This window comes from Etheostoma cragini, chromosome 20 (assembly GCF_013103735.1).
Source record: "Etheostoma cragini isolate CJK2018 chromosome 20, CSU_Ecrag_1.0, whole genome shotgun sequence".
Lineage (NCBI taxonomy): Eukaryota > Metazoa > Chordata > Actinopteri > Perciformes > Percidae > Etheostoma > Etheostoma cragini.
This window is the reverse complement of record NC_048426.1, coordinates 7,175,285-7,195,627: the sequence shown is the minus strand read 5'-3', so window position 1 is coordinate 7,195,627 and position 20,343 is coordinate 7,175,285. Positions and strand designations below refer to the sequence as shown.

The 20,343-nt window shown below is 40.2% G+C and overlaps 1 protein-coding gene across 2 annotated transcripts in view; it reads left to right on the top strand.

The window, feature by feature from the left end:
- slc25a21 (solute carrier family 25 member 21) overlaps positions 1-20,343 on the top strand; it is a 92,597-nt gene that overhangs the window by 50,705 nt on the left and 21,549 nt on the right. For both annotated transcript variants that reach the window (XM_034858688.1, XM_034858687.1), the window contains exon 3: positions 12,390-12,438. In XM_034858688.1, the coding sequence (XP_034714579.1) occupies positions 12,390-12,438 (49 nt within the window). The remainder of the gene's footprint in view (positions 1-12,389; positions 12,439-20,343) is intronic.

The window sequence follows — 20,343 nt, the reverse complement described above, 5'->3', positions numbered from 1 at the left end:
ATGATCCTAAACACACCAGCAAGTCCACCACCGAATGGCTGAAGAAAAACTAAATGAAGACTTTGGAGTGGCCTAGCCGAGGTCCTGACCCGAATCCTATTGAGATGTTGTGGTATGACCTTAAAAAGGCCGTTCATGCTCGAAAACCCTCTAATGTAACTGAATTAGGACAATTCTGCAAAGATGAGTGGGCCAAAATTCCTCCAGGACGCTGTAAAAGCCTCATTGCACGTTATTGCAAACGCTTGGTTGCAGTTGTTGCTGCTAAAGGTGGCCCAACCAGTTATTAGGTTTAGGGGGCAATCACTTTTTCACACAGGGCCATGATGGTTTGGATTTTTTTTCACCTTTTAATAATAAACACCTTCATTTACAAATTGCATTTTGTGTTTACTTGTGTTGTCCTTGACTATTGTTTAAATTGGTTTGATGTTCCGAAACACTTAAGTGTGACAAACATGCAAAGGAACAGGAAATGAGGAAGGGGGCAAACACTTTTTCACACCACTGTACTTGAGTTTGCTGACTTTAAGGTGGACCAGCTAGTAAAAACAAATGCTGTGATGTTTACATTTCTTTCAACCAATCACAAGTGTCTTGGGTAGCGCTAAGCTCCGGTCACAAATGCCGTGGACCTGCGAAATAAGTCTCAGAAAGGAACTTGTTTTGGTGGAACATTTGCATCCCACACAAGAAAACACCACGTATGTCATATTAAATGAAGTTAATTGTTCATAAAATGTCTATTGATCCAGACTAATGAGAAGCTGCTCCTCCAAGCTTTGCTATGGACATCTTAGTCTACCTTAAGGCTAACTTAAGCTAGGCTCACCTAAGGTGGACCAGATATTCTTATTTAAGTCACAAGTTGCTCAGCTGAACTTATTGTTAGTGCACCAAATTATGGGGTAGTATCGGTATTGATAAGCAGTAGAAGTATTGGTATTAAGAAAATCTTAAAAATACATCACTCATTCTAGTCGGGGTTGACAAATCCCACTAGCCTAATGTAATTTAATCTTAGCGTGCTATAATAAAGATCATATTCAGTTGCAGTTTCGTAGTAGTAGTTGACCTCTTTTGGTAGTGACCTGTAAATAGGAAGAAAGTCTGGATCCCTCCTCATATGTTGCACCGTAATGAGCAGTTCAACTTAAAAGGTCATTTTTTATTTGAACAATTTTAGAGTCAAAATCACACAGTATTTCTGAAGAAAGAACAAAAGTTTTAAAAAATTGTCTTTAAAAAAAAAAAAATGTACACAAATAATTATCTTGTGTCCAGGGTTCATACGTTTTGAAAAATCTTGGAAAAGTTATGGACTTTCAAAAATGCAAATTCCAGGCCTGGAAAGGTTTTGGAAAAATAAAAAGTCATAATATCTGATTAATAATAAAACAAACAAATAATCAAAAATGTATTTGACGTTGTCTTAACTTTAATGTTCTATTCGGGACGCAATATCATAAATTTCACTTATTGTTAACCCTCTGAGGGTAATCGTTTAACTTTCACGAATACATAGTCATGGAAATTTGCCAAAAAGTCATGGAAAAGTTTTGGTTAAAATGCGTATGAACCGTGTGTGTCCCTTTAGATGTCTACTGGGACCCCTTAATGTCTCCCCACCCCCAGTGTGGGAACCACTGGTCTGTTGTGCATAAATGTATGCAAGGCAACTATTATTAAAATCCCTTGAAGGGTTTCCAAGCTGCGTGATGTGCTCATGTTTGCAGAGCTATATATCCTTTGTTACAGGATTATACAGTTTATTTAGATGGTGACAACAGGTGTTCTGCAGGAGTTGGTAACAATTTGTTTAAAAAGTGATCCTCGTGATAGGAATGGGGTCGAGATGACACTGAGCACTTCCCCTCAAACATCAGTTACACCAGGTTTTGCATTCATTTTGTCTCATTTTCTTCTCCTCCTGTCAACTGCTTCCGGACTGCTGCCACGTGTATTTGCATCATATGGTTGTGTGTAGGGAAAAAAAAGTGACCACAGCTGTCAACAAGACAGTGACAGTAATGGAGAAGGGAGCCTCGGACACTGCCAGTATGGTCTGTCCATCAATCTGTCGCTAGCTTATCATTACCCCGTCAGCCCAGGCAGCTTGGGCCTTGACCCAGTCAACAGCGCAAACACGTCACACACACCTTTTTACACTACCATCAATATCACAGAGTTCATCTCAAGTTTGCCAGACAGGGACATACCCGAGCTGTCTCTGCATATATAGCCAGTGGGGAAAATGCGCAATGAAGAATGACTTCCAACAATAAATCTAAACAGAATGCACACTTGACTCCAAAATCAATACATCAATTACAAACAGGATATATTAGTCAATATATTGTGTAATTAATAGCCGTTATTAAGTTTATCATATAAATAGATAAGGGAGATACTTAGCAGGTTTTGGCCAACTGTCATGCAAACAAGGCAGAAGCCCGCCCCCCCCCCTTCCCTTCATCTCAACTCATGCATTGACAGGGGAAATTACAGGACACGCTGCAGGATATATGTCCCTATTGTATGGCTCATGTTCAGTTCAGCATCAAGGAGGATGAAAAATTTCGTTTTCTTGACGACTTGAGATTGTGTCTGTATACATTCACCTGATTTATAAGATTTAACAGTCAGTCAGTATTATTAAAAAAATAACGTAGATAAACAAATGTTTAATACACAACTTTGTTTTCGAAAAGATTTTGTATGATCTAATTTAATTTGGTTTTTAAAATGTTAAATATTCAGAAAAGGTTCCAGACTTAGTTTGGATATGAACACCGGGCACTCTCGGAGGTGATACTATCTGATGAAGCTGACGCAGGCCTGGGATGCTTCCACTTCTCGTCAGGGGCCCTCAGTTAAAAAAATCCCCCGCTGTCACTGGAGATGGCCTCGCTTGTTTTTCTAAGCACCCTTTGAGCTTTTTCAAGTGCAGAATTAGGGATCGTTTGGGGATTTAACCAGGACACTTCTGCACTCCCGACACAGGAAACATGATTGGTGAAATCTGTGATTAATAGTGCTCTCTCCCTCCCTCACTCCCATTTCCAGATGTCTTCAGCCAGTGTGTTTTTTTTTTTTTTTTTTATATGTAAACTCCAACATAATCAGTTCCTCCCTCACTAGTGTTGGTTTAGGACTGAAGAGCAGAGTTATATGGGGAGCCTAAATCCCTTTTAGTAATGGTGCCTGCTTCCACGTTAATTAATTTTAAATTTTTTTTAAAAACACTTAATTGCCTTTTAATTTATAGGAAATACATGCATTTATTTTTGCTACAACCCCTCTCTCCCCATGAGTTGGCTGTATATGTTCTCATGACGGATTGCTTGTGCCAGTACTGTACAAAATGGTTTATACTACATTTCAATTTTAATGTGATCAGTTTGGAAGCATTGCACCGCCTGTTTGCTTTAAAAACAGGTTTGACTCCACGGCCGTATTTCAATACTAGAGTGTGCCTCACTTGGTAGTAACTATAGTTTATTGGCCTCACCAAAGCAGGCAGGCCTCATGTTATTCGGGCACCTTTTATGTTACATTTATTACACCCACTTCCTTGATTTGCCTTTTTGCCAACCACAAGTGTTTTCTTACAAATACAGTGTAAATGTAATGTTACCTGTCACAGTAGGTCTATATTTGAATAAACTTGCACAATAAATATCCCAAATACATGTAGTGAGACAGGCTCTAATTGTTATGAACGATAAATGCAGCTAAAGTCAACACAACCTATTATAATGTTTGAGCAGTAGCAGCTTGGCCTTTAATTAAAGAGATGTCTAGAGGTGAAAATATGTTATTTGCGATAGATTGATAAATAAATAAATAAATTAAATTACATTTTTGAATAATATCTATATATCTCTTGTGGGACATTTAATGTGGTAACTCCCTGGAGTTTTTAGTCCTATTTACTGGTCCATTTGGTGTCATGCCAGTCTTTATTCTCTCACCTCTATTTCTACCTGAGCGTTAGAAGAAGCTGAGATTATTCAGGGTTTGTGTATCACAGCGCCCGGCCCAGTCGCTGATGGATATCGCGTCGGCTTTGCTACCGCAGATGACAAATTGCAGGGGAGCGGCAGCTCGCAGGGTTTGTTTGGCATTCCAGATCTGATGTGTTTTGAAAAGTATTAATGGACAACATAGAGGCATGCCATATCACCTGCAGGTTCAGTCAGGAGCTCCTGTCAAAACCAGAGCGGGCCTGTCAGGTGAAGCTCTGTTATCATGACATGTCATCCTTTATCTCACTCCTGAAACACCAGGACGAGCTATGGTTTTCTGCTTTGTCTTTGAATATACATATTCTTTTCTGAAATTAGTCAAAAAAGGTATCTGTTATCTAATTTATGTTTTAATATTGTTGGTTTTGTTAACAAGAACAAAAAGTACATACCATTAATACTTATGCCATTGTCACTGGCAGGGAGTAATTAAAGTATTATTAGCATATTTAAGGCAGTAGCGTGTAAGCTATTATTAGAGTATTTACCGGGTCAACTAAGCGTGTGAATTGAGCAACCAGTATGTCTCTCATGTATTAGTCCATTTAACTTGGGGAGCTGTGCTTCCTGTAGCAGTGACCTTCTCCCTGTGGCTGCTGGGAATTACAGTCATTCAGTGTGCGTCTCGGCATGATGGATGACACCTGCACCCGTTGGCTCTCTGGCGCACCATTGTTTTTCTTTCTCACTTTTGCGTGGGAGCAAACTGTGTACATTCCTGAGCAAAAACCAACTCAGATAGTCATCTCACCTACGTGATGCATAATCTTCTCTCTTTGGAAGACAAGTAATTGGACGACCTGGAATGTCTTGCCAATCTGGTGGTGGCAGGACTAGTGCTACCAATGAAGCTGCTTGTTGACTTATTTCCAGAGAACTATTGCAAAAATCACCCGCAGTTGAATAAGTGATGATGCAGCCCTTTTTAACACCCTATGGTCTTTTTTATCAAATACCCCAAAACACAAGCCAAATTCCACAGTTGTTAAAGCTGCATATGATGTAAGCTCTGTTTCAAAAAAAAAAAAAGATGTTGAATCAAAACTAACTTTATGCTTGTAGCTCTTCTGTTTTCACTGCCCAACTTTACACAATGTCTTGGCACAGAACGCATTTGTGCAAATAGCAATCTTGTAGTGTATGTGTAGGGGTGTGTCTAAAGAGCTGTGCTCCAGACACCCCTTTGCCATTAGCACTTGTGCCTTACTGAGTGTTTCAGTGTGTCTGCAATCCGCTGGATGACAAGCCCTGTCACTGCCATTGTGGTTCAGAAACAAAAGAACTTCGGACTGATGGAATCTTCCAATTTGTCACTCACTGATGCATTGTAAAGCTATAAACGTCATCCAGGTGACAGGTCCCTGTAATATTGCCCCCCTCCTCGCAGTTGGAGGAGGTGGGTGCCTGCAGGAGAGAAGCCTGAGCCTGAGAAGGAAGGGCTGAGCGAAGCAACTCAGTAGCAGCATCTCCTTGGTTTGCCCTGCCCATGCTCAGTGACTACGCATCACAGGCTATAGAGGGGTGTGAAGTGCTCCCGAGAGTGTGTGGGTTCACACCACTGCATGCTCTATGATTAAACAGTAGTGTGTGCTGACAGCTGGAGTGGAAGAGCATGATGCACTGGGGCAGAGTGGAGCAAGAAGCTGCCTCTAGGTGGTGACGAGGAAATGCCATATTTAGTGTCTTTAGGCCTTGATGCCCTTTCATGATGTCACACCATCCGAGTGGAATCAAATAAAAGGCTATTTTTGGGGATATATTAAACAATCAAACATTTCTGCAGAACAGGAGAAGAAAAAAACAGCTCCCTAAAATATCCGTAAATAATGAAGTCAATGCACCAACAGGTTGCATCTCTTGTGGATCTGTCAGTGGGTATATAAATGCAACGCCCTCTCCTGCAGTTTTTGTTTTGTAGTTTGATTGACAAGGAACACAATAATACAATTTGTTCTGTCTTGACTGGAAAAAATTTCACTGTTGCTCTCATTTCCCCTTTACTATCACCAATTTATTTTCTATGAGGGACCAGGGCAAATAAAGTGCACATTATTGTAATTTTGTACACAATAAAAGACAGTCTGAGGGGAAATGATTTCTGTGGTGCAAGAATACCACTAGTAGAATCAGTAGTCAGCTAGGAATCGTACTAAAGTATAGTAATTTGATTCTCAAAACATTTCTGGAACTCTCTAAGTTGTCCTGTGGGACAAACCCCCTGCTTAGCAACATAGATAGAAATAAACTTGTTTAGCTTGGGTGAAATGAGAGCTGTACATGTCATACAAAGGTCAAGTTCCGATTATGCTTAGCACACTTTCTCTTAGTTTTTTCTACAAACCTGTCAGCCAGTCACCTCGTCTGCCATCAGCTGTTCTAAAGGTGTCTCCTCTGCAAGGACGTTAGACAGAGGCTCAAACAAACACAACCTAGTTTTGCATTCATGCTTGTCACCACTTAATCTTTCTGCAACTGTAAGGGTTGGAGATAGCACATGCATTGCTTACTGACGTTAACCTCGCATCTAAAGACACCGGACCATAGTACGCTTAGACACCAAATACTTGACAGCCTGAAAACTGAACACACTGAACTAATCATGGGTATCTAAATGGCACAGTGGGGCAGGCCTGTTAATTAGTAAAAAGTGTTAACTACTGTTACTTTTCTAAGTTAATGAAGCATTTGGTAACCTGTATCCTTTCCCGTTCCTGTAATCTGAGGTTTACGATGAGGCCCAAAATCTAGTGTGAATCATTAAGTATCCAGATGTGCACAGCTGCTCTGGTCACTTGCAGGTACAAGTACAAGTAACCATAAGCAGTGCGCTCCTTTTTGATGATTGATGAAAATATGATTTTATTTATTTTATAACTTGTTGATAGTGGAAATGCAGACACATGATTTTTTTATTTTATTTTATTTAGATCCCAATTTGCCGATGCAGAACTTCCGCTAACTTTCCTGTGGTTCACACACAACATAAAACTACAACAAACAGTAAGACATTTTCAGACATCAACAACAACCACACTAAATACAAATAAGAGCAGTGTAATTAACATTATATTCCCTCACAACTATAAATATTCCTCTTCATTTACCCTTATAAATATTACACAAAATACATAAGCATCAAATATAGAAAAGTGAAATCTTTGCATACGTATACATTTTAGGGGTTTGAATCAACAGACGCCTCCCGTTACGATATCATAACAATACTTGCCACGATATGATAATATAGCAATAGCATATTGCATTACTCTGCGAAATATTGCAATTTCTAACCTTTTTTCCAACTTGTAATTTTTCCCAATTTCAAGTAATGTCCCCAAAAAGAAACTTTGTCAACATCTGTTTTATCTAAAAAGATACATTTCTCTTTATTCATATTGATTGTTCGCATTGATGGTGTTTGGGCTCTAAGTACTGTGTAAAGACCTCTGGTGGCATGTCTGGTGGGGTATTTTGTGTTAGAGCTAAATTAGGGCTAAGTGGACTACACAAACCATTAGGAATTTTCAATTCATTAACGTTTCCAACAAAATTCAGGAGTGATTCTGAAAGTCTCTCCTCATCTTTCAGCCAGGAGAGATTGACATGCATGTTGTTTACATTAGATTTAAGTGGACATTGAAGGGCAAGGCGAGCTGTTCTGTTCTGGACCAGCTGCAGTTTTCTTAAATCCTTCTTTGCAGCACCTGACCATATCATTGGGCAATAGTCTAGATTTGGTAAAGCTAGAGTCTGCAGGACTTGTTTGGTCAGGTGTGGTATAGGGTTGGGCAGTAACACGGGTCCTAATGGTATCCGTTCCAGTACTGTCATTAAAAAAATGCAATGCACTTATATAGGAGACAAGGATTAAATATTAAATACAATTTATTTAATGCTTAAAAATGCTGTGGGCACAAGCCAACGGTTTGGTGACGCCGTCTGAGCTGGTTTTCAATTGGTCACGGTAATACCGTATACCGCGGTCATATAGGGAGGAGGTTTGACGATATCAACATTGGTAACCGCCCAACTCTAGTGTGATGTTAGAAAAGCAGAGCACCTTTTTGTAACAGATATATTCCGTTGAGTCTTTAGCCCGCTGTTTTCTCCTGCTGCTGTTTCTAGTCCTACCTCTCCGTGTATCTACGATGATATTATCTGTATTATTTTCCAGACTTTAACCCATTTTCTTATTTTTCCAGTTTCGAAATGTGAGAGATACCTTGTTAAAAGAAAATGTTGCCTTTGGCTACAGTACAACTGGTAATTAATGGTAAACTCTTACGCTACAGTATATTCTCATTAGTGCAGAACACCAGATTTGGTTTATTTACTATATGTGGTGTGACGATCACCAACGTTCCCCTAGTGGCTGAAGGGCTACTAGTTGTGCTGTGATTAAAGATGGAGGATAAATGAATGAATGAATTTAACTGTACAATGACGCTTGATCATATTGAGATTCATCATATTGAGGCGAAATATCAGCCTTCAGAATCAGTTATAAAAACATGGTTTGAGTATGTATAGAGATCTAACAACGTTAATATCATAGCCTGTAGGTGTCGAACACATCAGGAGAGATTAAAACAAGCTGCAAATAATTACTTACAGTAACAGCAGTTTTTTGCTAATTGCTATTTGCCGTGTTGGAAAGTAACAAATGTACAGTACTTAAATGTAATTAAAGTACAGTTTTGATGTACTGGAGTATTTCCATGTTAAAATACTTTACACTGATACTCCATTGCATTTTGCAGGAAGATTTATTTATTTAACCTTTTATTTATCCGGGTAAGTCGATTGAGACGAAGACCTGTCTCATTCACACAGTTACACACGGATTCCTTTTGTACCAAGAAGCTGCCCAGTACAACCATGGTCTGATCTGCTGGCCACTGAGCAGCTCCACTGGAGCAGTGGGGGTTACGGGCCTTGCTCAAGGGCACCTCAGTGGTGGTAATTATGGAGGGCGCTGCTCTTTCACTTTTATCACCCAGATTTTTCTCCTGTCTGTCAGGGGATTGAACCAGCGACCTCCCGGCCACAAGCTCACTTCTTTAACCTTTTGCCCACTGCAGCCCCAAAACCCATTTACAGGAAGATATTGTACTTTTTACTTCCCTATATTTATCTGACCACTTTAGTGAAAATGAACAACCAAATAGTAGTTTAACATATACAATGAATGCTTGGTAAAATAACATTCATACATTCTTTTTTTTTTTGCGCCAAGATGACGTTGTATCGTGCGGTAGCCTGTTGCAGCAGCACCTGATGTATATGTGTATTTTGTGTGTTTTTAGTCACTTTTGCGCTTTAAGTGCATTTTGTTTAGACTGTATCCTATTATTACATGTATACTGCATCCTATTATTTCATGTATATTCTTTATGTGTGCTGTGTGTTTGTATCTAATAGTAATGTTAATAATTGTTTGTTAGTAATAGTACTTTGTTTTGCAAATACTTTCATATTTTTATTTGAGTGAACTTATAACAGTATTTTTACCGTGTGGTATTTTAACTTACTTTTATACTTTTCCCACCACTGGTCCCACCATTTACCAATAAGTTGTCTTAGTTCCCACAGAACCTTGTTCGGAGCAAAGCTGGACATGCAGCACAAGAATTTTGTCTTTTTGCCATGAGGTTTTTTTTACCTCTTTGTTTTTGCTTCCCAATTAGTGGCCAAATGTTCCGTTTGAATGAGGTTGCAGAAGCTCTCCTTTTCCCCCAGACTTTACGCTCCCACAGCTACATCACCTGTCGGAGCATGTTCGGTCACTTCCCAGCATCTTTGTGTTTGCACAGGATGATCGAGCCGGTTTGGTTTCATCGTGTAATCTGATTACCTGCTGAAAGATTTGATGCACCTCATGTTTACCTATTAATGGCAAGGCCAGAAAAGGATGGGTGCAAAGCTGTCCTGTATTTGCCTTTTTATTGCAGTATCATTAACAACCATAGTCAAATTAACTGAGCCGTGACCAAAGGAATTTAGTTTGACTCTTGCCTGTCGGAAGCTTGTTTCAGCAGTTCTTGGTTTTCCCATTTGTACATTAAGATGCAACTGTAGACAAAGTCATTTTTCTGTGGGATTTTACTTGATAATTACTTCCCTGGAAAATCCCCAGACACTCTTTTGTAGACAATATGTTTAATTAAGCATATTAGAAAGAGTCCATATTGCACAGCAGCTGTGTACACACACAGTGGAATCTGCACGGCACCAGGAAAGGGATGCAGTGAGAATTGTATGAAAAAAAACTTGATTGAGTCAGAAGTCCTTTGTGCCAAAGCAGTGGCTTTACCACACAGATGCACATACTTAACGTGTGTGTTAAACCTCAGGCTCTCGCTGATTAACCGGACTGCATTGATTCTACAGCTGCTGGCACATTGCTGACTTTGATTTTCTTTTATTACTGGGTTTGCATGGACGATAATGTTGGTGGCCTTTCAAAATGCAGAGAATTATTGTTACTTGCAGGAATTTTTGAAAAAAGTCTACTTGGATCACTCAGGCCCATGTCCTTGCAAAGATGGCACACGGCTTAAAACACCAAGAATTACAATCGGGCAGAGCGATAACCAGCGTGATAGGATTCTGGAAGAAGGTTGGCAGGCGCTGGTTGTCTGTCAAAACCATTTGGTAGCAACAAGAAGTGTGTTTGTACAATACTTTTACTTAAACTACTAAAACTACTAAACTAGTAAAGCTAAAGGGGAAAATAATCAAATGCACAAACATCCACTGACTTTTTCCCCAGTTAGCAGTCAATCAACTTTCTTATCTTATTTTAAGTTAAACTGTCACACGTCACATAAAACCGATTTATGTTGCTATCTGATCCTGCAGGGTTTTAACAGATCTGTACAGTTCAGTTGTACATGTTCCCATTGGGTCTACATGGTAAGTCGGACTGGTGTACAGCAGTCTATGTGCATTCTGTAAAAAGAGCATGTGGCAAAGTGACATTTAAGGACAGATGACAGATCAATCGATCTGGCACTTATTTATTGTTTGTAAAATAGTTAAAATATAGAAACACACCAAAGTGCAAAGATATTTACTTAAAACAGATATAAGCAGCAAATCCTAACATTGGAGCTGGAAGCAGCAACTATTTTCACATTATAACTATAAATAATACTTCATAGATAGCTGAAGTCTTGACATCAAGGCAAGAAAAGCCTCTTTTTAAACTAGCTTCTGTAACTCATTCGTCTTTCTGAAAATATTTCACCAGTTTCTGGGGTTTATTTTCTATATTCTTAAACCCTATATGCACGGGACAACAAGTATCTGGGGGACCTCAAGTAATTTGTCATAATCACGGAGGTTGTCGGATCTGAGTGCTGTCAGAATCTGCCATGTCGGTAATTTGTGAAGTAAAAATTCCACCGCAAATGACCTGAACATATTTTACAAAACACAGAGGGCGTGTGATAATGGGCAGCTCTGGGATTCCAGGTGGTATTGGCTGCATCGGAATTATACATGAAAGTTTTGACATTATATTTGGGGGATAATAATAAGTTAATTTGACTAAAATACAGCTTTTTGTTATCCCGTGTGAATGTGTCATTCAAAACACAGATGTGGGGGGTTCATTTCTAAATCCCATGAGGTCCTCTGGTAATTCCTAGTGCTAAAGCACTTTCCATTAGAAATAATAACCTTCGTAAATTTGACTAAAGTTAAATAATGATTACTTTGTGAGCACAGAAAAAACTACAGCTTCCATGAAAATGTACAAGTGCTGCTACAAGGTTTTATCTATATTCAGAAAAGGATTTTTTCTAAAAACTTCTACCCTGCTCGTTCTTCTCTTTCCTGCTGCAATTATTATGTTATTATTTAGACATGTCTAAAGTCACGGCAACCCCTTGACTCGTCTCTTACATTTAACGCGTGATGTTCTATAGTTTATGGGAAATGGTGTTAATTAAAGGCTGTAAAAAAAAAATAAAAAAAAAATATATATATATATATATATATATATATATATATAAAAAATATATAACAATAATATCAGATTGTTTTGTTTTTTACCCTTCTCTAAACGTGTGTAGGGAAACAGGCAACACACTGTTGAGTAAATTAGAAATGGTTACAAATTTTAATAGGATTTTGAAATTTCTTTATTTTTTTATTTATTTTTATATATATTTTTTTTATACTTCTAAACCCGTTTGTTTTCACATTGGCTCTTTATAATTTAATGGACACATTGTATTAACACTAGTGCATTCAGACATTGATAGAAAGAAATATATCCTAAAATTGAATAACCAGCATCCACCTCAATGTCCAAGGTTATTAAGGTGACTTATTCTATTGTTTTCTATCTTTCAGGTCTGGTAGAGATCTGCTTGATGCATCCTCTCGATGTAGTGAAGACCAGGTAAGCTACACATTCTAGCTCGTACATGAACTCAGATTTTGTGCAACTTTGACATGTAAGCTGCTTACAAGAAAGCCATTTTAGGTCCACATCTGCTTTGAATCCACTCGGTGGGTATTTGGGTCTGTGTAGTTAAGTTCCGAGCATACCAGGTCTTTTTTCCCAGCTGGCCAGCTCTGCACTCATTCTCCGCACAAGTGGGCACCAATGCCAAGATTCTTTGACATTTTGTGGAAAATTAAATGCATAATTTACCCATTCATTTCCTACTCAATGTTAACGTTAGAAGTTTTTTTATGTTTCCAAATCCCTCACATTTTTAAACTTATTACTTAATTTAAGAATAAAGAATCACATTTTTTTCTCTCTCCCTTGAACGGCCTGCGGTTCCTGTGAAAGAAGGGGACATGAAGGATAAATCCGATGCCACTAAATGCACTCGCTTTGTCTAAAGCTTGTTTTCCGTTGCCGTCTCCTGTTTGCGCGTTATGCTAGAGTGGCAGCAGTCTGGAGCTGTTGAGTGATCAGGAGCCTCGCACCACAGTGTCTCAGCCGGCCATAAACAGGTCGTGGGCTACTACTAAAGCTTTATAGTCTTTCACAGACCTAGCCAAGACCTCTTAGCCCCCCTGCCCCATTCACTACTTGTCAGTAAATTGTGCTGCTTTTTCTGTCATTTACGGCAGCAGTTTCTTGGTAAATAAATTGCTTGGCGTGCCTTTTAAAAGTGAGATGATTGCACTTTGAAGGCAGTGCCACCACCAGAACATAGAGAAGGAAACGCAGGGATAAAAGCCAGGGGTGAGCGGTGTTGTATTAGTCGATATTCGATACTTTGAAGGCACACAGTGTGATTTATGCTCACGTGGTGGAAGCTATGGGGGTTTATTACAGGTAAGGCTTGAGCTGTGCCTGTCCGTCCTCACACGAGGTCAGGGTTAAAAGTGCACTCACTATTTTCTTTGTAATGCTCTTCCTTAAAAAGTGGTAGCGGTAAAAGCTGCTTTGAAACTGGACAGGTTTATCTGTTTTCTGTTTGTGTTTCCATGTGTTTATGTTGATATGCATTCTGTTGCTGAGAATGGCTCAGTGTAAATTGATTCCTTTTGGTCTTGGCTCTGGGTTTTGCTTGGCTTCTCAACAAAATGAACAAACAGAATACTCTTTCTTCTTTTTAATTGGGAGCATTAGATGATGATAAAAGTGTCTAAACAACAGGAGGTTGCTGCTTATTTTGAATGACGGCCATACACGCAGAAACAAACCTTACACGTGTTGATATTCAGGCATACTTTACATGCATGCTCACACACTTAACATCCACACATGAATTCATAAACCAAACATACATACCAGCTAATTGGGACACTGAGGGAGCTGAAATCTATTAGCAGGAACCTTGGAGCCAAGAGTCAGACACAGACACACCTCTCTCTCTCTCTCTCTCTCTCTCTCTCTCTCTCTCTCTCTCTCTCTCTCTCTCTCTCTCTCTCTCTCTCTCTCTCTCTCTCTCTCTCTCTCTCTCTCTCTCTCTCTCTCTCTCAGGCATGGCTCTTATTAGGCACCGGCTCCTGCTTTAATGTCCACTGGTCCAAATTGAACGGCAACTGGAGTAAATTTACTTTTTTTCACCAACCTAGAATCAAAGGGATTTTTCCCTTTTATTTCTCCCTCTTTTCCTTTTTTTTGCCAGGTAAACTTGATTAAATGTGTACCTGGCTGGAAGCTGATGTTTACTGATGTTAACCCATTTTCCAAATGAGGGTTTATCTTTCCCCTCTTTCTCTGAGGAGGAGAGGGTAGGGAATTGCAGATTTAGGATTAGCAGTTGGGTAGAGGCACTCCACTTGTAGCCAAATCAAAAACTGTCAAGAGCATTTGGCACCAGTTTCCTTGAAACAAATACTGATTCACCCTCTTAGACGACTGCTTTGGCAGATAAGTGTATAACTGTGTTCCACACATTTAAAAACCTTCAAACTTGATTTATAGAATACAATCTGGACTACTTATGAGATATGTTTAAAGCACAGGAAAGCAAATCCATTATGAAAAATACTGATGCTTTTGGGAAATGATGTCCATACTGGACTTTGCTTTAGATATCGTATGTAGAAGTCAAAGTTGTTTCACATGATTCACTTTTTGCCTTTGTTGTTAGACTTTTACTCCCCATTGCGTGCTCGCTGACCAGTCGAGCCATGACCCCTGTTATTCACCTTTGCTAACAAGTACATCTATCTTACATCTTAAGGACTCCTGCAGAGCCCACCTTCTATCCGTGGGATTTACAACCCCTTTCATCGTTGTAAAAGAGTTGAACGTGAACAAATACATATTGGCCATTTTGACATAAGTACATGGATGCAATAAACAAGCTGGTAGTTGTTTAGAGTTTTGGTTAAGTTTCCTTTTACTGGACAAATGGCTAATAGCATCAGTTGCTGTGTGAAATGACCTTGTTTTATCAAAGAGGACAATAATGCTAGTAAGACTGCAACAAGTATTTTTGCTATGAATTATTGAATTAATTATTATGAAAGTATTTTGCTTGCTATATCGAATTTCAGGAAATAGTGACATAGATTGGATTGGATGAAGGCAAAATAGCCCAAATCATTTTTGGAATAAAGCATGGTATGTTGGTGAAGAGTTGTGCCATGATTAGTTGTTATGAATTGAATTTCAAGTTTAGGACAATTATTCATTATGCATGTGATATTTGAGACAGGTCAGTTTCTTGTTTTTAGCAGCTAATCTAGAAATTAAAGTTAATCCAAAAAATGGAAAGGTTTTTCTGAGTGTGAGTCACTCTGGATCATAATCAGCCTATGTAAATGTAGCATAATTCACACAAAGTAAACCGTTAATTGCCCCTGACCCTCCCCTCTCCTGCCTCCACAATGGGTTGGGGCAGGAAGGTTTGGGGGGAAGATGGAGGGTGCGGTGTGGAGAGGGGTGGGCAGTCGTCAGTTTAGCAGAGAGAGACAGTGGGACCGGAGTTACAGCTTTTCATTAACCTGGAAACCACCTAGTTACATGGTTCATGGGCTGGTCTCAGCTCACTTGGAGGTAACAAAGGGTGTCGGGCGGCACTTTCTGCAGGGGGCTGTGTGCTCGGGGCACCCCATCTGACTCTGATCAGGTTCTCCCTCTCATTAGAGAGTTGCACTGAGCCTACATTTCCCTTCATGTCGAGATCCTGTTACATGGAGCTCCACCCTTATACTCACGATCATCTGAAAGCAGCTTCATATCACCCCCTTTTACTTCCGCCCATAGAGGGAAACCACGCCTTCTTCGGGTTTGTATCTCCCTGAGCAACTCCTTCTGTCAACGTGAACTTCCTGGAGTTTCTACGATGTGCAAATGATCTGTGTTTGCCCCAACTATGTCTTCTGTGCAATAACTCATGACTGAGCCACTCCTCCTCTGCCTCTGTTCTCCCTCTGCAACCACACTTTCTTTCTCTTTTGTGCTTTCCCATTCGGATTTGTCCTTTTTCCCTTACTCCACGTCTTTTTCCCTCTCATCCACTCTTCATCCAACTTCTCCCACTGAAAATCGACTGTCTCTACTGTTTTTAAGTTCCGTCTTCTATGATTTTAGATTTTCAGCAACCATCTCAGTTAGCCTCTTGTTGAATCAGATTCTACTACTACTACTACTACTACTACTACTACTACAACTACTAGCAAACACAATATTATGTAACATCATCAACACCATGTTGAGTGCATTGTTTGAAACTTCCATCATTCCTTATGAATTTGTAGTTTGAGTGATTATGTAAAGTTTTGTTTGAAATCTGTTGTACATGTGTTTTCAGAAGATTTGTAATGAATTCTTGTATTGTGTGACATAGCTGTCAGAGTCATTGCAAACCTCTAAGCCTGCCAGTAGCCTGTTACAAGCCTGATTAGAAAAACCTGGTACTGACCCTTGCTCGCGGCAGTAGCCATGGCAACACTACCTCCATTTGGTCACAGCACGCTTGAAAGTGTGTCCCAATTGGGGGGCTTGAAAGTGATCTTCGATGAGGGCTTTGACAGATGACGTCCACATTTTTTGTGTGGGGGGAAACGTGTGACAGCGCTGAGGATGGCCCAAAGGCTTCACCCCTCCCTCCCACCTCTGTTTGCCCCCAACTGCTTGGTGAACCCCGGTGCACTTATGGAGGAATCCCTGACACAACCCTCAAACAGCAGGGCACAAAGCAGCAGCAGCCTGATAGCTGATCTTGCCTTGTAAAGGAGCAGGCAGGTCAGCGGTCGTCAAGCCACCTCCTAATCCCTCCGGCGCTGTGAGACTGCAGGGCACGACTTTACGCGCAGTGTAAAGCCAAAAACACATCCAGCGTGTGTGTAGGATGAAACCAGCTCAGTCTGTGTGCATCGCTTCAGTGCACAAGCATGGGTAACAGAGAGTCCAGTGCAAAAGGTGCAGAGCAAGTCCTTTCAGGAGAGCAGCAGAGCAGCATTTTTGGCAAGTTTAAAAAGCTTCTTGTAGGGCTAACCCCAACGTTTCACAGCTGTGATCGTTGCCATGGTTTACTATGTCAAAATTAGTATTTGAAAGCTTTATTTTTGTTTTTATGATCACTATATACATGCATCACCCCAAAAAGCCCAAATGGCCAATTAAATAAGGACTTGTAATCCCACATTAATCTATGAATCAATATCAATTAAATTTGTTATTCTCAGAGAGAGAGAGGGCGGGGGTAGGGAAGGGAGGGGGAGAGAGAGAGACCCTCCCTCTTCCCAGCAGTTTACAATGCACATGATGTAATGTCATAGTCTTTTTTTCCACCTTTCCACCATTGTCAACTATCTAATAAAAGTAAAAAAGGCCAGAAATATAAAGTTTTAAAACCTAACCCATTACTTTTAACGTTGTGACAGATGTTGCTGCAGATGATGTAACTAGCAGTTGCAAATGGCTGATTAAGTTAAGGATTTCAGTTAAAGGTAGAGGTGCATATTGTGTGTGTGTGTGTGTGTGGGGGGGGGGGGGGTACACACCGTAGCACCTGTAATCATTATCAGTGAAGGGGTTCACATTCCAGTACACTAATTACAGAGTGGAGGCATTGTGTGCTTTGATTTCACTAGGCCCTGACTGTGCTGCAACCACAGTGTTCCCCCCTGCTGCCCCTTCTCTTTGTTTATTTCTGACTCTCAAAACTCACACATGCATTTCTGGATGTCCATTATCCTGCCTTCATCACCCCTTTGCCAACCTATTTGCAAGCAGCTTTTTGCACTTTCAAGTCACTCACTCGTAAAGGCACCTTCAAACTAGGGAAAATGGCCGCCGCTGTGGCACTGCTACTTGAGCAGATGACAGCTGCATTGGATGCAGACATCACAGTTGCTTGGCCCAACTCTTTGCTCAGTGAAACACCGCTGGTCTTTCACCCATTCAAACTGCTTTTTGGCACCTATTGCCTGAAGCACATACACATTCTTTGCATCTTAAAAAATATGTTGGCTGTATGGTTGCCGGTGTGTTTATTTAAGGAAGGTGGAAGAGAAAGTGATTGGACACTGGGTACCACAGACCAACAAGCCAATCATCAACAAGGACTTGCACACAGTTGTCACGGTTTGCGGGCCAGCTGCTATTACTTGTGTAATGGCAGAGTTTTGCTGGCATGTGCAGAATTGCAATGGACAGGGCACGAACATTACAGCAGGCCTCACACCTGTTCCGTCATTGCTCGATCTCTGTCTCAAAAGGCCTAGGTACACTACTTATGCATTTCAAGAAAACCTTATAAACCATTGCATGGTTGCATACCTGACTGGATCCATCATACATTATGTCACTCATGCTGTACTTAAAATCCCTGGATCTAAGGTGGATCTGGTTGTCTTCATCTTCAGTTCTCACTCAGTAATACCAGTTAAGGACAGGGTGGTAGTATTTCTCTGACAAAGATGTATATGTCAGATAAATGTTGAAGGGGAAGCTAAATGGAAAAAAAGAAGATGGAAAGAAAGATAACAATAGTGGAAGCCTTTTACTTAGATCCCTCTTTATCCATGAATGGTTGGGCAATGGTTTTTGTTTTCTATACATTCTGCTCATCAGTCTGCCTTTACAAAACAATATGATATGGCTCCAGGCTAAATTAGTGTCACCAAACACCTAAACACACCAAGTTACAACTGTTTAAATGGAATAAAGAAAATTCACAGAGATATAAACAGGGAGCTGAAATCAACCATTTTAAAGCAACAATCAAAGCCTGTAAAACCTTATTTGTTTTGGCATCTGTGGGATACGCCTACAGCTCCCACAGCAGAGTTCTGTGTCTTGGCCTCTTGAGATGGAGGGCTTCGACAAGATAATGCAGTTCAGGTTAGATTAGTGAATCTGGTTTCTCTTTGGAAGCATGCAGGCCAGTGTACTTCTTTCTGGAGCGGACTGTGCTATAGCCACTCCAAAATCCTGCATCCTCTCCTCACATCAAAGCGGCTGTTGGTGTCACTGGCCCGGACCAGTCTATCACCAGGTAGTCCTGACCTGGCTTATTTGGCCCGCCATCATCTGTCATAGCGTCTGTTTTTTCTCTGTTTTGCTTCCTTCTCCTACACTGAAATTGTGAATCTATCTAGTTTGGTTCCTGTTAAAGATCTATGAGGAATGCTAAAAAAAATTTGGAAATCAAGTTATGGTATGTACATAAACACTCTATAATTATGACGATTGCTCAAACTCCAGTACTATGTCAGTTAATAGCATTTGACAGAGGTTAAGAGACCTCAATTAAACACCCAAGAAATCCAACCACTTACTGCAAATGTCAGTAAAACTACTCATTTTTTCCACCTATCTGCTCCACTTCATTAGCGGCTTTCTAAATTTCCTACAGCACTCTCCAACATATAGAGTGATCTGTCAGTCAACCATAAGTGTGTAATGCTCAGAGCAACATCTAAGTCTCAGTCCAGGACTGTTGTCGTGCTGTTTTATGCAGCTCTTTTCCTGCTCTTCCACGCTAACACAGCCTGATCTCGGGTCACAGAGGTCACAGTATATGAGCAGACATCTGGAGCGACAAACTAGTCCCAAAATCACCATAGGGAATCAGGGGAGTCCGTTTTATCAGAGTGAGAGAGAATCCAGAGAGACAGAGAGATGTTGTAGCACTTTTTACAGCCAGAGGAACTTTTTCTTTCTTTTCCACACCACAGCATGCTCCATAACCCAGGCTGTCCCAGGTCCAACAGTGTGTTTGGGGTGCGGGTGAAACCCAACCTGGCCTGGTCCAGATCAAGCTCTGGCTACCTGCCGTGTCACAAGCGCCAAAGGTTTATAACTTCCCCTCTGCTCCCATCTTTCGTCTTCATCCCCTTAACCCTCATGTTGTCCTCGGGTCAAATTTGACCCATTTTCAGTTGTTTCATCACAAAAAAAAAAAATTTCCTATGAAATAATTCATTCATAATTCACATGGAAAAACTGACAAAAATGTTGGAAAAAGCAATAATAATGTTGACAAAAAAACCTTTTTTAATGGTTGACGGGAAGACAACACAAGGGTTAACTTTATTCTTCAGTCTTTATTGGCCTCCTCCTGCCACGCTCAGACACTTTTCCCTTTAACAGTTTCAAGCCATGATGACATTCAATCTATCAATATTTGTTTTATTCCTTGCTTGTTTTTTCTTCATTTTATTGTGCAAGATGGAGGTCAACGGAAATCAACATTACATTCATTTGGCAGATGTTTTTGTCCAAAGTGACTTACAATAAGTCCAAATCACATAGGAGCAGGAGCAAGATATCATTTGTATCCCTTTTTAAACAAATAACTAAAATCCTGCTCAATGCTTAAAGATTAAGTGTATACAGTGTACATACTCATTGTTTTACACTCTTATTATACATAACACA